General features: G+C 38.7%; 1 protein-coding gene across 2 annotated transcripts in view; it reads left to right on the top strand.

Annotated features, from left to right (window-relative positions):
* The window catches only part of fhit (fragile histidine triad diadenosine triphosphatase), a 536398-nt gene that overhangs the window by 435422 nt on the left and 81623 nt on the right, over window positions 1-19353 (top strand). The window contains exon 6 of one of the 2 annotated variants that reach the window (XM_067431992.1): window positions 5911-5979. The exons of the other annotated variant lie outside the window; for it this stretch is intronic. Coding sequence (XP_067288093.1) covers window positions 5911-5979 — 69 coding nt within the window. The remainder of the gene's footprint in view (window positions 1-5910; window positions 5980-19353) is intronic. 2 annotated transcript variants of the gene reach the window in all.

Raw genomic sequence — 19353 nt, 5'->3', positions numbered from 1 at the left:
GTAATCCACATTTTCATCATGTAGTATCAGTTACAATGAATGTCCGACTCTGACCCCAAAGTCCTGTTCGTATTTCCCTGCACCTTGTCACCCTGCTCTTAAAATCACCCATTTTATCCTTCCAATTTTCTGCACTATTCAGTTGGTGGCCCTTTGCCACTCGCTCTGGTCTACTGAGCTTTCCTTCTCCATGCTAAGCGGCCTCTAAAAAGTCTTCTTGATGAAATGCCTTTGTGTGTGCGCTGTGTTTCTCCATACTTTCCTCAAGGTAGATGAGTTTAATAATGCAGACATTATGCAAATGCACTCATTAAATAGAAAATGCATTGCAACAAAGCAGATGCCTCCAAACATGTTATCTTGTTTGTAACATTTATAAATACTTATTCGCCAAGCCTGAGCTGTTTATCACAACAGACTAATGAAAAATGAATTAAAAGCACTGTAATTAGGTTATTACACCCAGGTAGAGTTCAACACGGTGTGAAAACCTCCAAAAAGTTGATGGTTTGGACGGCAGATGATAATATTGTTTATCATTGGTTTCGATTTATTGGCTGATTAGACAAAACAATCAGAATAGGCTTTGTCATAAAATTATGTTCGTTTAAACTTTACATGAGTTTATTTCAAGGAGACACCAATCATATCGGTACCTGCTCTTTTATTTTCCCTGGTTTTTTGTATGCTGTCCACATTATACTGTCATGTCACTTGTCTTCATGCAGAAATCTCTGATACATTAATAGCGAATGATCACACATAACAAAACTACTGGGGGAAGAAGGTGACAGGCCTCCATTTTACTGTCTACATGTGTGACTTTGATTTTTTTTTTCATACATTTAAATATCTTTTACAGAGAACTTCAAAGAACAGTGACAGTTTTACATCTCTTTTTGCATCTCTTTCCCCGCCTTTTGTTAAGCTTTCAACTAGAGATTCTAACAAAGCTCGAACTGTTCCATTTTTGCTCATCAATGTTACATTTAAAACAGGTCAAACATATGGATAATTTATAATATCATTTATAAGTAATGGAATGAAATGGTATTATTAATGTATTACCAGGGCAAACTGTTTCTGGTTTTTCTGTGTGGTAGGGACTTATACATATATTGCCAAAAGTTTTGGGACGTCTGCCTTTACATGCACATGAATTTAAATTACATTCTGTTCTTAATCCGTAGGGTTTAAAATGGAGTTGGCCCACCCTTTGCAGCTATTACAGCTTCAACTCTTCTGGGAAGGCTTTCCACAAGGTTTAGGAGTGTTTTTGTGGGAATTTTTTGACCATTCTTCTAGAAGCAAAATTTGTCAGGTCAGGCACTGATGTTGGACAAGAACGCCTGGCTTACAGTCTCCGCTCTAATTCATCCCAAAGGTGTTCTATCGGGTTGAGGTCAGGACTCTGTGCAGGCCAGGCCAGGTTCTCTTTCATTCTCATCCACTCGCTTATCCATGTCTTTATGGACCTTGCTTTGTGCACAGCTTGCAACTTTTTGCAACTTATTAGGTCAATTGGCAACATGATTGGGTATAAAAAGAGCCTCTCAGTGTGGCAGTGTCTCCTAGAAGTCAAGATGGGTAGAGGATCACCAATTCCCCCACTGCTGCGGCAAAAAATAGTGGAGCAATATCAAAAAGGAGTTTCTCAGAGAAAAAAAAAAAAAAAAAAAAAAAAAAAAAATAATAAAAAAAAAAAAAAATATATATATATATATATATATATATCATTTAAAGAATTTGCCCATGCCTATATTTTTGTAAATATATATATTGTGTACAAAAATATAGGCATGGGCAAATTCTTTAAATGAGATATTTATCAGTCAAGTAGTCAAGTAACAAATAATAATAATAATAATAATAACAATAATAATTTAAATAAAAATACACACAAAGTAATTACATTTTGAAGACATGTGTAGTACAGTTTTTGGGGCGTTAAATAGTGTTATTTATTTTACACTATTACACTTGAAATATTTTTCAAGGTAAGCACAGGAAGTTTTTATTTTTATTTTTTTAAATAAGATATTTCAGTAGCACTTTACAATAAGATTCATTAGTAAAATATGAATTAAGTATATTGATTATAATGCATTTGTTTATCTTTGTTAATGTTTCAGCATTTCATAATACATTATTCAAATCTTGTTAAAGTTAATGCACTGTGAACTAACATGAACAAACCCTAAATAGCTGTATTTTTATTAACTAATAGGGGTGTAACGATATACCGTTAAAAATATGTTGCAATATGAAAATGTGACAATATTTATAGTTGATGGAAACTATATGATTTTCGATAGTTGTTTTATCCATGGCTCAACTTGTTGTTTTGGGCCTATAGGTGTAATGCACCCAAACGCACAAATATACCACAAATGTAAATTCTGTTGATGACACGTATGTACATATACTCACATCATGTGAGTTACGTAGCTACTCACCATTATGTAGGTTTTTTTTTTTTTTTTCTTCGTTTAAATTCCAAACACAAATGAGGATATTCTTTATGAAACCTGAGGGATTTATGTTCCTCCGTTTTTAAAGTACATTCCTCTCAAACTTAAAAGATGCAAAAAAAAAAAAAAAAAATTGTATCACGAGTATATAGTTACAGCCCTATTAACTACCGCTAACAAAAAATAACAAATACAGTAACATCTGTCTTGCTCATGGTTAGTTAGTTAATGCATTAACTAATGTTAACTAATGAAACCTTCTTGTAAAGTGTTACCGATATAACAGTGTTAGGGGTAAGTCATTACAAGTAACTTGAGTTAAGTAATCAGATTACTTTTTCAAGTAACTAGTAAACTAACACATTGCTTTTTAATGTATAACAAAATATCTGTTACTTTTTTCAAATCAGTAACGCAAGTTAGTGACAGCTCTCCTGTCCCCATGTTGAGAGAAATCATGAGTAATAGTAGAGGCATTGTGTGTCAACATTGATGGTTATGGCAGTTTAAGAATAAATATGAGCAGGCATTAACTCATCTCAATGTCTCAATGATTCAGTATATATATTAGGGGTGTAACGGTTCACAAAATTCACGGTTCGGTTCGATACGATACACTGGTGTCACGGTTCGGTTCAGTACGGTTCGGTATGTTTTAGATACAGCAAAAAGAAAAAATTGGCAGAAATTACCTTTTTTTATTTTATTTTTATTAAAACTAACAAAGTATGATTTTTTGTTGTTGTTGTATGATTTTACCCATCTTCTATGTAGTTACAGGAATAAGACATTAGCTCTTTACATTAGCATGTGCGTTGCGTGTGCGTTGCAGGAGCCCCACGCCCTGTAGTGCTTTCACATATGCTGCGTTTGCAGACCGCAACTGATCCGCTGTTGCACACCACAAACACAGCATTTATTCATTATTTTTTATTTAAAATCCAAAAGTTTTTACTGAACATGCCTCGTCAGAATTCCAATTTTCTTTGTTTACTCTTTAATAGAAGTCAGGTTACGTAGCCTACTACATTTAAACATCATTTTATTAAATTCATTTATTCATATTTATATACTTTAGATTTAGCTCACACAAGTGGCAAAACATTTAAACATAGTTTATAGCCTAAATCACAAACATTTTAAATTAGAAACTTACAATAGTCTATTCAAAAACAGCCGACTCTAGTCTTTTCTTTCGTTTTTACACCCTTTTAAAAGAAATCCTGCAGGTCAAAAAGAACTTTGCTTTTCACCTCCAAGAAAGGACGAGTGCTCTCCATTATGGCAATTTTTTTTTAACCTAAATGCCAGGTATGGTGTCGTTTTGTTGCTTTACTTGAGAAAAAAAAAAGCCATGTGTTGACTTTGAAACAAGAGTATATTTTAAATGAGATGCATCTGTGGTGAAATTACTAGATTTACGCGTCAGTACATGTTTATTTTAATGCGAACAGTGTTCTGCCGCTTTAATGCAGCAACGCAGCGCAGCGCAGCAAAAAATAGACTCGGTACGAAAACGATCCGTGCCCTGCATCCCTGCAGACGCAACGCACCTGGAACAGACTGACGGACCGCATCCGCGTGCAGTTTGAAAGCTGTCATCCCATGGGTACGGGAAAAAATACGCACCGCACACGCACTGCAGACGGAGTATGTGTGAAACGGGCGTTAGGTCTCATATCCGCGGCTATAAATGGACCACTCGCCATGGTGATGTCTTTTGCCATTTGAATAAGTTGGAAATGTCTGTCTAAATGCTGCGGGGATAGTTTGTGGGATAGTTTGTGGCTGTTTCTCCTTTTTCTTGTTCTCATATAAAGACAACAAGATCGTCTTGTTGTCGGCTTTGATTGACATGAATTATTCCCGCTGCTGTACCATCATGTAGCAAATGCGACATACCGTTGTTTTTTAATCCATCACTCTTGCCAACACCATCATAGCTTACCAAGAATCCAAAGTTCACCCAAACACCAGACCTGTTGGTTATTGGAGGATCTTCTATTTCTGGTTTGTTAAACGCAATAGCCATTTTGCCACGAGCATTCAGCGCGTAGCCTACTGAGTAAGCGAGCACCTGACTGAGCAGCCTAAAACATATTTGGTGTTTTTTTTTTTTTTTCACTTCGGCGGTGTCAGGGGCATTGCCTGTTATGTCGTTTTGGTTATTGGGCTACCTTGTTGAACGCATATTATATTTCAAACACTTTTTTATTTTCCAAATCTAATTAATTAGTCCAAGAACCGTTCGGTACATAATGCGTACCGCGTACCCAACCGAAAGCCTCGTACCGAACGGTTCAATACGAATACGCGTATCGTTACACCCCTAATATATATATATATATATATATATATATATATATATATATATATATATATATAATATATATATATATATATATATATATATATATATATATATATATATATATATATATATATATATATATATATATATATATAAATATATATTTCTTTAACTTTTGGTGTGAAAGGATCTTTACATTTGCCAAAAATAGTAAAATGTTTTGTTAAAAAACAAACACGCAAGCCCACCCATTTAAAAAAGAAAAGAAAAGTAATGCAGACATGTAAAGCATTACATTGCATAAAAAGTAACTAAGTAATGCAATGTAACTTTTTTAGGAGTATATAATGCAATACTGTAATGCATTACGCTTAAAAGTCATTTTCCCCAACTCTGTTCATTAATATCAGGTTTTTGGGGAGTTGCACCACATCCTTAACTAAGCTTATCGGATCATTTAACAGACTTTTGACATACAGGATCTGCAGGTGTCTTTTCCATTCTATGATGATTTAATCATTTGACTTTGTTGGCCGTACCACATGACTTTGCTAAATAAATGTATACATTCCGTCAAAAAAAAAAAAAAAATGTCATTGCTTCAGACAATGCACTGAGCCCTCCAAACCAAAATGATAACATGGAACAAAAATGTGATTGAAAAGACTGCAAATATGTTGGATCGGCACTGTAATCGGCACACAATAGCGGATGTTTTGTTCATTAAAACAGAGTGTGTTCTACTGGGATTCAAATTACGTTGCTAATGTGCACCCAAGGAAAGCACAATTCTGCAAACTAACCGTGCAGATGGCCAAGTTTGTGACAGCATATTGCAGAAGGGAATTCAGCGAGGACATCTGACAAAGTCAATTTAAGTTTTAAAAGCCTAAAAAGAAGTAGTCTTAGAGGTTTACGGATGCATGCTTGGTGGGATTTACAGTAACTCTTGCATGATTTAAGAGACGTTAGCACTGCAAAGCTGCCAGACGACTGTGTTATAATGAAGGAAGTGATATGGAGGGTGGTTTAGCGTACCTGTCCTTACTTTCTCTGACAGTGACCTCAGCTTTGCTGAATGAATGAGTTTTTCGATTAACCGCTCCTCTGTTCGTCTTGTAATTACAGCATGTCCATGTCCACGTGCTTCCGAGAAAGGCTGGCGACTTCCAGAAGAATGACAGCATCTATGATGAGGTGAGGTTCCTTACATGTTTCAGTTCATGTGTTACATAGTCGCATACATTCTGACACTATGGGCCCTATCTTGCACCCAGGGCAATTGACTTTGTACTCCGCCGCATGTGTCATTCCTATTTTGCACCCGCGCAAAGCGCGCTTTTCCCTCCACAGAAGCACGCTGCTAAACTAGTGAATGAACTTGCGCTCCCTGGGCGGTTCAGCGCAAAAAAGGAGGCGTGTTCCGGCGCAAACAATCCCTGGTGCTATTTTGCTGTTCCATTACACAGTTGCGCCACTGACCAGAAAAAACCTGGTCTAAAGTCAGTGGCGTGTTGCGCGTTGTTCATTATGCTATTTTAAGGGCGCATGCTTGACCATAATGTATAGCGTGCACAACGCGCATACACTTTGCTCATGTAATCTACACAGTTATTTTTGCAAATCATAAATTGTTACACTAAAAAAATATTAACACGAGATGACGGAAATCATTGTGGTGTGCCACGAAGATGTGAAAAAATAGGCATAAATCTAGCTTACAAATTATTCAGACTTATTGTAGTAATTAAGGATCAGACCTGTTTGCCCAATAGTGGCAAGACATATATGTATTTAAGGACATCTGACAAATTGGCTGTGTACTCTCATCATTCAAGTAAAATTTACATCTAATTTAGTTATTTAGTTCTTAAAGAGATAGCTCACCCCCAAAATGAAATGGATATCATTTCAAACCTGCATGGATTTCTTTCTTTCTTTTGAACACAACAGAAGGTATTTTGATGGATATTTTACATTTTTGAACTTACATTGAAAGTAAGTAGCTATGTTTCCATCAAAAGTTGTGAATTTAACTTGGCCTGCACAAAATAGGAATATCACATATAATATATATATATATATATATATATATATATATATATATATATATATATATATATATATATATATATATATATATATATATATATATATATATATATATATGTGATATATTTTTATATCACATATAAAATGTGATATAACATTTTATATCCCTCCCCCCCATATCATAAGTGACTTGTGCTTCAGATGGCTGGTGTTTGGGAACACAATCTTGTGAGAGATTTGGGAGGAAATTATTCATCATTAGGATGACAGACGGTGGATCAGGCATTTTAGAATGAACAAATCAACATGAAACTGGCTGGCTGATTAGTCCGGTGATCCAATCATATTGTCTGTTGAGGCAAAGTCACATGTTTTTTTTTTTGTTTTGTTTTTTGCACACTGAAGGATTTATTCTGTAAATGTGTTTCCATTGTAGCTTGTGCACGTCTTGTTATTGGATAAATAATGATCCAGCTCAATTGAGTGCTTTTTTACTCATGCGCATCTTGACGTTTCCGTCCAGTGTGTTTTAGCAACATCCCAAAATTTTGCATAAAAATAGGTGGATGGAAACATACCTTATGAATGAGAATATTGGACACCTTTCATTATACAAACAAACATACAATTGGGTTTCACTAATCCTTTAATACTCTGGAAAACAATAATGTCTGCATTAGTGTTATTTGAAATTGTATGTATGTGCATAACTCATGATGAAAATAATGTGACTTATATTAGGCTTTATTAATATCTATCTGTATGTTTTAAAGTAAATTACACTCATATGTCATGCCGTCAAGTTTAATTCTTCCGAGTGCTTTATTTTCTGTATATTTTACTGACATTTTTTTATTTAAGTATGGTCTTACTAATGCTAGAACCCGCTAATGTGGGTCCATATGAATATTCCACTCAACCCATTTATAAGCCTTGTTTTTTTAATTCCCAAAAGCGCTTGGAGAGAAATGAAGGGCCTCATCAACAGTGGTGGACCGGTGCATGATAAATTAGCTTGTTTTTAATTTGCATGTGGTCAGGAGGGTTATTGTAGATTTTTGCTGTTTATATTTCCGTTGTCCTGCAAGGCAAATGAGAGAGATGCCCCCCTCCCTGCTGTTTTTGTCTTCCTATAAATAATGACTGAGGGCTGTCCCCCCTTATCTTATACTGTTAAATGTTTTATAAGCTAAACTAGGCGCATTTACTCTCTCATAAAGCCTATTTAAGAGGCAACAGGGCTTTAGCATCCCACTGCTAAGATTGCAGAAGATTTTTTTTTTCTTTTTTCAAGCAGGTACTTGCTATGTGCTTTATGCTGTAGTAATTGTAGCTGGCAGGAGAGTGGGAGTAGTGCTCGGATGAAGGGTCATGTGTCACATATCAAGCCAAAGTTTTTTTTTTTCATTTTGCACTTGAGTATGAAAAAGTAAATACATGAGCTAATCATCTTGTGCTTGACACTTTCTTTGGCTATTCATGGAGAAATCCAGTCAAGAACATGTATATCTCAGGGTCATATCTCCTGGCGAATTAACACACACACACACACACACACACACACACACACACACACACACACACACACACACACACACACACACACACACACACAGACACACACACACACACACACACACACACACACACACACACACACACACACACACACACACACACACAGACAAAATGTTGCTATATATATGTGTGTATATATAGCAATATATATATATATATATGTGTGTGTGTGTGTGTGTGTGTGTGTGTGTGTGTGTGTGTGTTTGTGTATGTGTGTGTGTGCCTTGCGAAAGTATTATGCCCTCCTGAACTTTGCGACCTTTTGCCCCATTTCAGGCTTCAAACATAAAGATATAAAACTGTATTTTTTTGTGAAGAATCAACAACAAGTGGGACACAATCTTGAAGTGGAATGAAATTTATTGGATATTTCAAACTTTTTTAACAAATCAAAAACTGAAAAATTGGGCGTGCAAAATTATTCGGCCCTTTTACTTTCAGTGCAGCAAACTCTCTCCAGAAGTTCCGTGAGGATCTCTGAATGATCCAACGTTGACCTAAATGACTAATGATGATAAATAGAATCCACCTGTGTGTAATCAAGTCTCCGTATAAATGCACCTGCACTGTGATAGTCTCAGAGGTCCGTTTAAAGTGCAGAGAGCATCATGACGAACAAGGAACACACCAGGCAGGTCCGAAATACTGTTATGGAGAAGTTTAAAGCCGGATTTGGATACAAAAAGATTTCCCAAGCTTTAAATATCCCAAGGAGCACTGTGCAAGAGATAATATTGAAATAGAAGGAGTATCAGACCACTGCAAATCTACCAAGACCTGGCCGTCCCTCTAAACTTTCAGCTCATACAAGGAGAAGACTGATCAGAGATGCAGCCAAGAGGCCCATGATCACTCTGGATGAACTGCAGAGATCTACAGCTGAGGTGGGAGACCAGGTGCTCTGTTCAGATGAAACCAAAATTTAACTTTTTGGCAACAATGCAAAACGTTATGTTTGGCGTAAAGGCAACACAGCTCATCACCCTGAACACACCATCCCCACTGTCAAACATGGTGGAGGCAGCATCATGGTTTGGGCCTGCTTTTCTTCAGCAGGGTCAGGGAAGATGGTTAAAATTGATGGGAAGAAAGATGGAGCCAAATACAGGACCATTCTGGAAGAAAACCTGATGGAGTCTGCAAAAGACCTGAGACTGGGACGGAGATTTGTCTTACAACAAGACAATGATCCAAAACATAAAGCAAAATCTACAATGGAATAGTTGAAAAATAAACATATCCAGGTGTTAGAATGGCCAAGTCAAAGTCCAGACCTGAATCCAATCGAGAATCTGTGGAAAGAACTGAAAACTGCTGTTCACAAACGCTCTCCATCCAACCTCACTGAGCTCGAGCTGTTCTGTTCTGCAGGAGGAATGGGCAAAAATGTCAGTCTCTCGATGTGCAAAACTGATAGAGACTTACCCCAAGCGACTTACAGCTGTAATCGCAGCAAAAGGTGGCGCTACAAAGTATTAACTTAAGGTGGCCGAATAATTTTGCACGCCCAATTTTTCAGTTTTTGATTTGTTAAAAAAGTTTGAAATATCCAATACATTTCGTTCCACTTCATGATTGTGTCCCACTTGTTGTTGATTCTTCACAAAAAAAATACAGTTTTATGCAGTGATTTGTACTCGAGACTCGGACTCAGTCTCGGACTCGGTCTCGGACTCGGTCTCGAAACCATATTTTAATGGTCTCGGTCTCGTCATGGACTCGTGTGCCTTTGGACTCAGAATTGACTCGTACTCGAACATGTTAGAACTCTGACTTATTTCCGAGTCCACTCGAGTCCCATTCAAAATATTCATGATTATTTCTCTGTTAATATTTCTAGTTAATTATTGATGTTTGACACTTGTCAATGAGTGGTTTTCTCCAGTGCAACTGCACGTGACTCAGGGGCGTAGTTTATGGGTGGGGTGGGGGAGATGTAACCCCCCCCCCATATTTAAAACCCAATATTTAAGCATGAAAATTACAATAGATCAAAAGAAAAACATGTAGAATTCATTTGTTTTGAAACAATAATTTTTTTCCTAATCAAATATGAGTTTGTCATAATAAATCTGACAAAAAATACTCCCCCTCCATTGAACCGATTGGTAACGCCCAACCAATGAGTCGCACTTTCACCAAAACAATTTTTCGTCAATTTAATTAACATGATTAATCGTAGGAAAATAGGGTTTTCTGCTAAACTGCTTTTAGATTGCTGTTATTCCCATGTGCAAAATAAAGTCTACATTATACAGAATTCAAAACCAATTTGAAGGTTTATAGTAACATATTAACACAATATTACAGCTGTAATAAAGAAAAGAGACATGGGCATGTAATTTGAGATTGCAATTTGTTTTTGAGATTGCATTGAGATTGTCACAATGATGTTTTTAAACAATAAAAAAGAAAGAAACCCATGATGAATTGAAACAAATGAAACAAACTAATCAGGAAAACACTAAATCCTGATATCCGCAAATGAGAAAACCCAATTAAACATTTGATTATTTACTGTATTTAGGGCACCAGGGTTATTTCACTGAATTTTCTGTACTATACATTTTACTCATACAGTAGACAACAAAGTAGGACCAACATGACTAAATTTTGTCCCCAGATGGCAACGACTTCTGCATAACGATAAAGAGCATTAATCCTCATAATGGCTCATACGGCTGTGTGTAAAATGATCTCCTAAAGATGAATTGCTTCTCTTGCAGCATTGCTCATTTTTATAAGTCACTTTAGATGAAAGTGTCTGCATAAGAAATCAACTGGTCAGTCTTAATCAGCTCTCTAGCTCCTGTGAATCAGTATATCGTGCACGGATTAGGGCACTGGTAAGGACAGTAAAGGACGCTAGCTCACTGCACATTGGGACTCTGATGACTTTATTTTTCCTCATTACACAACATCACTACTGGTATTTATGAACAACAGCACATCTGATATTTTTCCTGACATTACTTGTAATGTTATTTAAAGAACATGATGACACATGCTTGATACATATACGTACAAAATTTCAACTGTAGATAAATTATAAATATTAGCAAGATTAGGTTAATTACCTATTTAGCAATGTATGTTTATGATGAAACATAATGAAATAATGTTTAAAAAAAAAAAAAAACATCTGTCGTGTGTTATGTGTAGTGAGTTGGCTCATGTGATTTACGCCTTTGCGCTTCAGAACTTATTTTAAGGGAACGTAGTAAGCATTGATACATCCTTGTTTTCACTGGGCATTGTAGGACTTTTTATGGAGCGAATATTCCAGTGCCCTGGTAGGATTCTGCGATTCATGAACATTTTAGTTTGACTTTTGAGTGACCGTGCACGATTATGCTATGTTAGCCACTTGACAAAATATAGCTGTCTCTGAGACATGGTAAAAATGTTACTTGTGTGACAAGCGATTCAAACAGTAAGACTAACCATGTCCCAATAAAGGCATCCAACAGTTGCTCAACCTGTCTAATAAAACACATTAAAATGTCTTTGGTGGTCATTGATAGGTGATAATTATAATTTGTAACATTTATATAGCTCTTTTCTAGGCACTCAAAGCACTTTACATAGAAGGGGGAATCTCCTCAACCACCACCAATGTGCAGCACCACCTGGATGATAAGACGGCAGCCATATTGTGCCAGAATGCCCACTACACACCAGCAGCACAAACAAATAAAGGCTGGTCTCAATTAAAGGCCGGGGGAAATGGTGTGGATAATCTCCTAAATACCTTTCATTTAATGTGCATTCAAGTTCATCCTAATGTACAGTAGTGTTGTGCCATGACGGCTGACTGACATCACGCAACCATCCTGATGCTCTTGTTAATGCGACACACACTAGGATTAGTGGTCTCTTCTATAGTTAACCTAAAAACTTTTTACTGTATGGATTGCTCTGTAAATTAAATTGAGAATATAACTGTAATAAGGTTTGTAGATGGGAAGGAAGGAGGCGGGAACCGGCGAACGTTCATAAACTTTAATTCAAAATAAACAAACAAAACGAAAGTTAAACCGCAGGCTGCCCCTCACGGACGACTGCCCGCCCCGGTGCTTCAGGCGGAGATCGCAGTCGAAGGACACGATCGAGCCGGTCCCTCCAGCCGATGTAAAGACTGGCTTTTACAGCATGTACTTTTGTACCCAAGAAAAGCGGCGGGTTACGGCCGATCTTGGATCTGCGGTTCTTGAACTGGTCACTTCACAGGCTACCCTTCAGAATGCTAACGCAGAAACGCATCTTCAGGTGCATCCGTCCCCAAGATTGGTTTGCAGCGATCGACCAGAAGGACGTGTACTTTCATGTCGCGATTCTTCCTCGACACAGACCGCTTCTATGCTTTGCGTTCGACGGACGAGCATATCAGTACAAGGTTCTACCCTTTCGGGCTCTCCCTGTTGCCCCGTGTCTTCACGAAAGTAGCGGAGGTGGTCATTGCTCCCATGAGAGAGCGTGGTGTTTGCATCAACGACTGGCTGATACTTGCCCAGTCACGAGAACAGTTGTGCAAACACAGGGACATGGTGCTCAGGCACCTCAGCCAGTTGGGGCTTCGGGTCAACTGGGAGAAGAGCAAACTCTGCCCCACGCAGAGGATCTCTTTCTCCATACTGAATATGGAGCTGGATTCGGTCGGCCTGACAGCGCACCTCACAGAGGAACGCGTCCAGTCGGTGTTGAACTGCTTGAATTCATTCAAACGCAGGACAGCGGTCCCACTGAAACAATTTTAGAGGCTCTTGGGGCATATGGCATCCATAGCTGCGGTCACGCTGCTCGGATTACTCCATATGAGACCGCTTCAACGCTGGCTACATGACCGAGTCCCGAGGCACAGCCGGTCCCTCTGTATCTTAGTTACACCGAGGTGCCGCCAAACCTTCAGTCTGTGGTCGGACCCTGTATTTCTATGGGTGGGGGTGCCCCTAGAACAGGTATCAAGGCATGCAATTGTCTCCACGGATGCCTCATCCACCGGCTGGGGTGCCACGTACAACGGGCTTGCAGTTTCGGGTCTGTGGACGGGGGCCGCAACTGCAATGGCTCATCAACTGCCTGGAGTTGTTAGCAGTTCGTCTTGCCCTGAACCGCTTCAAGACGCCGCTCCAGGGCAAGCATGTTCTGGTCCGTATGGACAGCACTGCGGCCGTAGCGTACATCAACAAACAGGGTGGTCTACGCTCCCGTCGCATGTCACAACTCGCCGCCACCTCCTGTTATGGAGTCAGAAGTATCTGAGGTCACTTCGTGCCACTCACATTCCGGGCCTGCTCAATCGTGCGGCCGACGAGCTCTCACGACAGCCAGTACTTCCGGGAGAGTGGAGGCCCATTGCCAGTTGTTTTATTTCCTGACCGAGGGGACCCTCTGCATGGATGCTCTGGCACACAGCTGGCCCCGGGGCCTACGCAAATAGGCGTTTCCCCCAGTGTGCCTTCTTGCACAGACATTGTGCAAGGTCAGGGAGGATGTGGTTCCCGGAACTAGTGCTCCTTGCGACAGCACCTCCTTGGCCCATTCCTCTGAGGAAGGACCTCCTGACTCAGAGACGGGGCATCCTCTGGCACCCACATCCGGATGTCCAAAAACTCCATGTTTGGTCTCTGGACAGGACGCGGAGGTTCTAGGTGATCTGCACCAGGCTGTGGTAGACACCATCACTTCCGCTAGAGCGCCTTCTACGAGGCACCACTATGCATTGAAGTGGAACCTGTTCATCGATTGGTGCTCTTCAGGGCCGTGCTTTCCTTTCTGCAAGATGTGTTGGAGAGAAGGCTGTCTCCCTCCACCCTCAAGGTGTATGTGGCTGCAATCCCCCCCCCATACCCTCTTGGGACCTGTCTCTGGTGCTGAGTGCACTGCAGAGACCTCCCTTTGAGCCTTGGCAGTCAGTAGAGTTAAAAATCCTGTCTCTAAAGACGGTACTCCTGACTGCATTGGCCTCTATCAAAAGGGTAGGGGACCTGCAGGCATTTTCGGTCGACGAATTGTGCCTGGAATTCTGAGAATTCTAATCCTGAGACCCCAGCCTGGATATGTGCCCAAGGTTCCCACCACTCCCTTCCGGGACCAGGTGGTGAGCCTGCAAGCGCTGCCTTCGGAGGAGGCAGACCCAGCCCTGGCTTTTCTCTGTCCCGTCCGAGCCCTTCGGACTTAGTGCAGTTTGTGTTTTTGTGATCGCTATAACTCTAATCTGGTCATAATTGTAATATGTCGTTAGTTAGACTTGTGCTCGTGTACTATAGAGTTGTTCATGAGAAAAGTTTGTGTTTTTGTGATCACAATAACTCTAATCTTGTCATAATTATAATATGTCGTTAGCTGGACTGTCGTGCTTGTGTACTATCTTGTTTGTCATGAGAACGTTTTGTGTTTTTGTGATGGAAGGGATGACTTTTTCATTGAATATTTGATCTGAATTAGTTACACAGAGATTCTGCCACAGCCGTTGCCTGGGTTACGTATGTGTGGGGTGGAGCTATTAAAATAGGGGCGAGACCCTTTTAGGGGTAGAGGCGTGTTTGTTTTGGTGATTTGAAATATCAACAATGGTTACCAGAAAGCACTTACCCCACCTTTAAGTGGAAGGAAGCTTTTTTCCCTCACGTGCAACGATAATGGCTATGGAAAGTGCGGAGTCATTATTTGGGTTAGAAAAATACCTAAAAAAAAATAATGTTTATGTAGAAAATAATATTTATGTAAAGAAATATATTAAAATAGTGCTTAAAAGCGCACAACTCTTCTTAAGTGGAAGGAAGCTTTGTCCCTCACGCGTAACCTATTTAGAAAGCAATGAGTAATTAGTTGGGTTAGTAAAATAACTAAATTATAGTTTAAGTATAAAAAATATTTATGTAAAGAGATATAGTAAAATAAAACGTGTTTAAAAGCGCACAACTATTCTCAAGTGGAAGGAAGCTTTTTTCCCTAAAGCACAATATAGAAAGCCCAGATGCGTAGTTGGGTTAGAAAAATAACAATATCATATATATATATTTTTTTTTTTTAAAGTAGAAAATAATATTTATGTAAAGAGATATATTAAAATAAAAAGTGCTTAAAAGTGCTTAAAACACTTAAGTGGAAGGAAGCTTTTTTTCTCTCACACGTGCAACTAATATAGGACACACGGAATCAGGTTAGTAGGCTAAAGTAACCTAATGTGCAGGCTATATAAAAATTAAGCGCGGAATAAACATTTCGCATTTTTCAAATTTCAAATCTCAATGGTGGTTACTGATTAGGCTACAGTAATTCTGACCGAGATTGCTTTGTCGCCTTTCTGGCTGTTGTTGTAAATGGTGATATGTTTGCATGTTTCTTTAAAAAATCAGTGACATCTGTCCACTGGAACACTATCGCTTTTATTCGCTATGAATTCCCCAAAAAATTTTTTAAAGCAATTATTTTTCAAACAGATGAAATTAGAAATACAGGCCTGCCCCTAATAAAAGCCTGCTTAAAAAAAAAAAAAAAAACAGCCGACCCTCTTCTGCAGTTCAGGTAAATATATATATATTAGAAGGCCATGATGGACAGGGGCCAATTGGCAAATTTGGCCAAGATGCCAGGGTTACACCCCTACTCTTTTTCCAAAGGACATCCTAGGTTTTTTAACAACCACAGAGAGTCAGGACCTCGGTTTAATGTCTCATCTGAAGGACGGTGCTCTTTAACAGTACAGTGTCCCTATACTGGGGTGTTAGAACCCACACAGAGCGTGGGTGAGCTCTGCTGGGCTCACTATACTGTGGTGTTAGAATCCACACAGAGCTTGGGTGAGCTCTGCTGGGCTCACTAACACCTCTACCAGCAGCAACCTAGTTTTCCCAGTTGGTCTCCCATCCAGGTACTGACCAGGCTCAGTCCTGCTTAGCTTCAGTGGGGACCAGTCTTGGGCTACAGGGTGATATGGCTGCTGATTAATGACACAGTCCGTGTCCATGCTGAAATGGCTGAATTCTTTGGATTTAAACATTGTTGGAAATGTTTGGAAGAAAGTACACATATAAACAAAATATATAACATTGTTTTAGAGGTGTTTGGATTTAATCTAAAAATCTTACATATTGTGCCTTTAAGACATTTGCTGGTCAAAAAGCAGTTGAAAGGATGAGAGTACAGCTCTGAGATTTCTCAATGTTAAGTTGTCTCTTATTTTTTTCCAGAGCTGTAAGTTTCTTTTTTAGGAATATAATTATGTAATTAATCGGAATAATCCTTCATTTAATAAAATAAAAAATAAATAAATAAATAAAATCTTATCTAAACCATTAATTTGTCTTTATAAACTATCCATTAAAAGAATCAGCTCACATGGCTTGACTAGTCAATGTGTTTTATGCCCTAATAAGAACTGACTCTTCTTACTGTTCTATATATATATATATATATATATATATATATATATATATATATATATATATATATATATATATATATATATTAGGGGTGTAACGGTTCACAAAATTCACGGTTCGGTTCGATACGATACACTGGTGTCACGGTTCGGTTCGGTACGGTTCGGTATGTTTTAGATACAGCAAAAAGAAAAAATTGGCAGAAATTACCTTTTTTTATTATTATTTTATTAAAACTAACAAAGTATGATTTTTTGTTGTTGTTGTATGATTTTACCCATCTTCTATGTAGTTACAGGAATAAGACATTAGCTCTTTACATTAGCGTGTGCGGTGCGTTGCAGGAGCCCCACACCCTGTAGTGCTTTCACATATGCTGCGTTTGCAGTCTGCAACTGATCCGCTGTTGCATACCACAAACACAGCATTTATTCATTATTTTTTATTTAAAATCCAAAAGTTTTTACTGAACATGGCTCGTCAGAATTCCAATTTTCTTTGTTTACTCTTTAATAGAAGTCAGGTTATGTAGCCTATTTAAACAACATTTTATTAAATTCATTTATTCATATTTATATACTTTAGATTTAGCTCACACAAGTGGCAAAACATTTAAACATAGTTTATAGCCTTAAATCACAAACATTTTAAATTAGAAACTTACAATAGTCTATACAAAAACAGCCGACTCTCGTCTTTTCTTTCGTTTTTACACCCTTTTAAAAGAAATCCTGCAGGTAAAAAAGATCTTTGCTTTTCACCTCTAAGAAAGTACGAGTGCTATCCATTATGGCACATTTTTTTTAACCTAAATGCCAGGTAAGGTGTCGTTTTGTTGCTTTACTTGAGAAAAAAAAAAGCCATGTGTTGACTTTGAAACAAGAGTAGCCTATATTTTAAATGAGATGCATCTTCTGTGGTGAAATCACTAGATTTTCGCGTCAGTACATGTTAATTTTAATGCGAACAATGTTCTACCACTTTAATGCAGCAACGCAGCGCAGCAAAAAATAGACTCGGTACGAAAATGATCCGTGCACTGCTGCAGACAGACTGACGGACAGCACCCGCGTGCAGTTTGAAAGCTGTCATCCGTTAACATGGGTACGGAAAAAAAATACGCACCGCACACGCACTGCAGACGGAGTATGTGTGAAACGGGCGTTAGGTCTCTCATCCGCGGCTATAAATGGACCACTCGCCGCGGTGATGTCTTTTGCCATTTGAATAAGTTGGAAATGTCTGTCTAAATGCTGCGGGGATAGTTTGTGGGATAGTTTGTGGCTGTTTCTCCTTTTTATCGTCTTGTTGTCGGCGTAAAGACAACAAGATCGTCTTGTTGTCGGCTTTGATTGACATGACATGAATTATTCCCGCTGCTGTATCATCAGCAAATGCGACATACCGTTGTTTTTTAATCCATCAATCTTGCCAACACCATCATAGCTTACCAAGAATCCAAAGTTCACCCAAACACCATACCTGTTGGTTATTGGAGGATCTTCTATTTCTGGTTTGTTAAACGCAATAGCCATTTTGCCACGAGCATTCAGCGCGTAGCCTACTGAGTAAGCGAGCACCTGACTGAGCAGCCTAAAACATATTTGGTGTTTTTTTTTTTTTTCACTTCGGCGGTGTCAGGGGCATTGCCTGTTATGTCGTTTTGGTTATTGGGCTACCTTGTTGAACGCATATTATTATATTTCACACACTTTTTTATTTTCCAAATCTAATTAATTAGTCCAAGAACCGTTCGGTACATAATGCGTACCGCGTACCGAACCGAAAGCCTCGTACCGAACGGTTCAATACGAATACGCGTATCGTTACACCCCTAATATATATATATATATATATATATATTTTTTTTTTTTTTTTTTTTTTTTTTTCTGTAGAAATTGCACACTTCAGACCCTAATCTAGTGATCTGAGCCCATGGTCTAAAGCACACAGCGCAGGTGCACCTTGGGCATATCCGAATCCACTTTTGCTAGTTTAGCGACGGAAAAAACATTGTCCAAAATGATGGTATATGTCTCTAAATGTGTCATGGGTGTGTATGTAATGTGCAAGAAACCAATCAGAGTCTCATTTGGAATATGCAAGCAGAAAGACCTAACGCTTCTCTAGAGAGGAATCCATGTTTGTGTGCTGCTGCACATCCCTGTGTGTGTAACACGCTGAGTGTTTTTACTAAGGCGCCCTTTAAACAACACAACAAATACTGCGCTATTGACTTTAGACCAGTATGCCCATGGGCGAACAGATGGGCGAGAGAGTATTTTTTATTTGAACACTGTGGCACTGGACGTGAAGATGATTACTGCAGGGGGCTGAAACTAGCAAAAAACATAATTGTCGTGCTTGGGCCCTTCAGCTTTAACATCCATACCTTGAAGGAACTATTTATGAGCCAGTTGATGAAGTTGATGAAGATTTTCGTTCAGCTCTTTTATCTTCCCTCTCCGTCAATTCTGCACAGGCCTCATCCCAAGCACAGAGCCCATGACTTCAGGCATCACAGTTAGGGTGTTTATCCAGCACGGTTAACAAT

Source organism: Pseudorasbora parva, chromosome 22 (genome assembly GCF_024679245.1).
Source record: "Pseudorasbora parva isolate DD20220531a chromosome 22, ASM2467924v1, whole genome shotgun sequence".
In the NCBI taxonomy this organism is placed as follows: Eukaryota; Metazoa; Chordata; class Actinopteri; order Cypriniformes; family Gobionidae; genus Pseudorasbora; species Pseudorasbora parva.
This window is presented reverse-complemented; position numbering and strand designations above follow the sequence as displayed.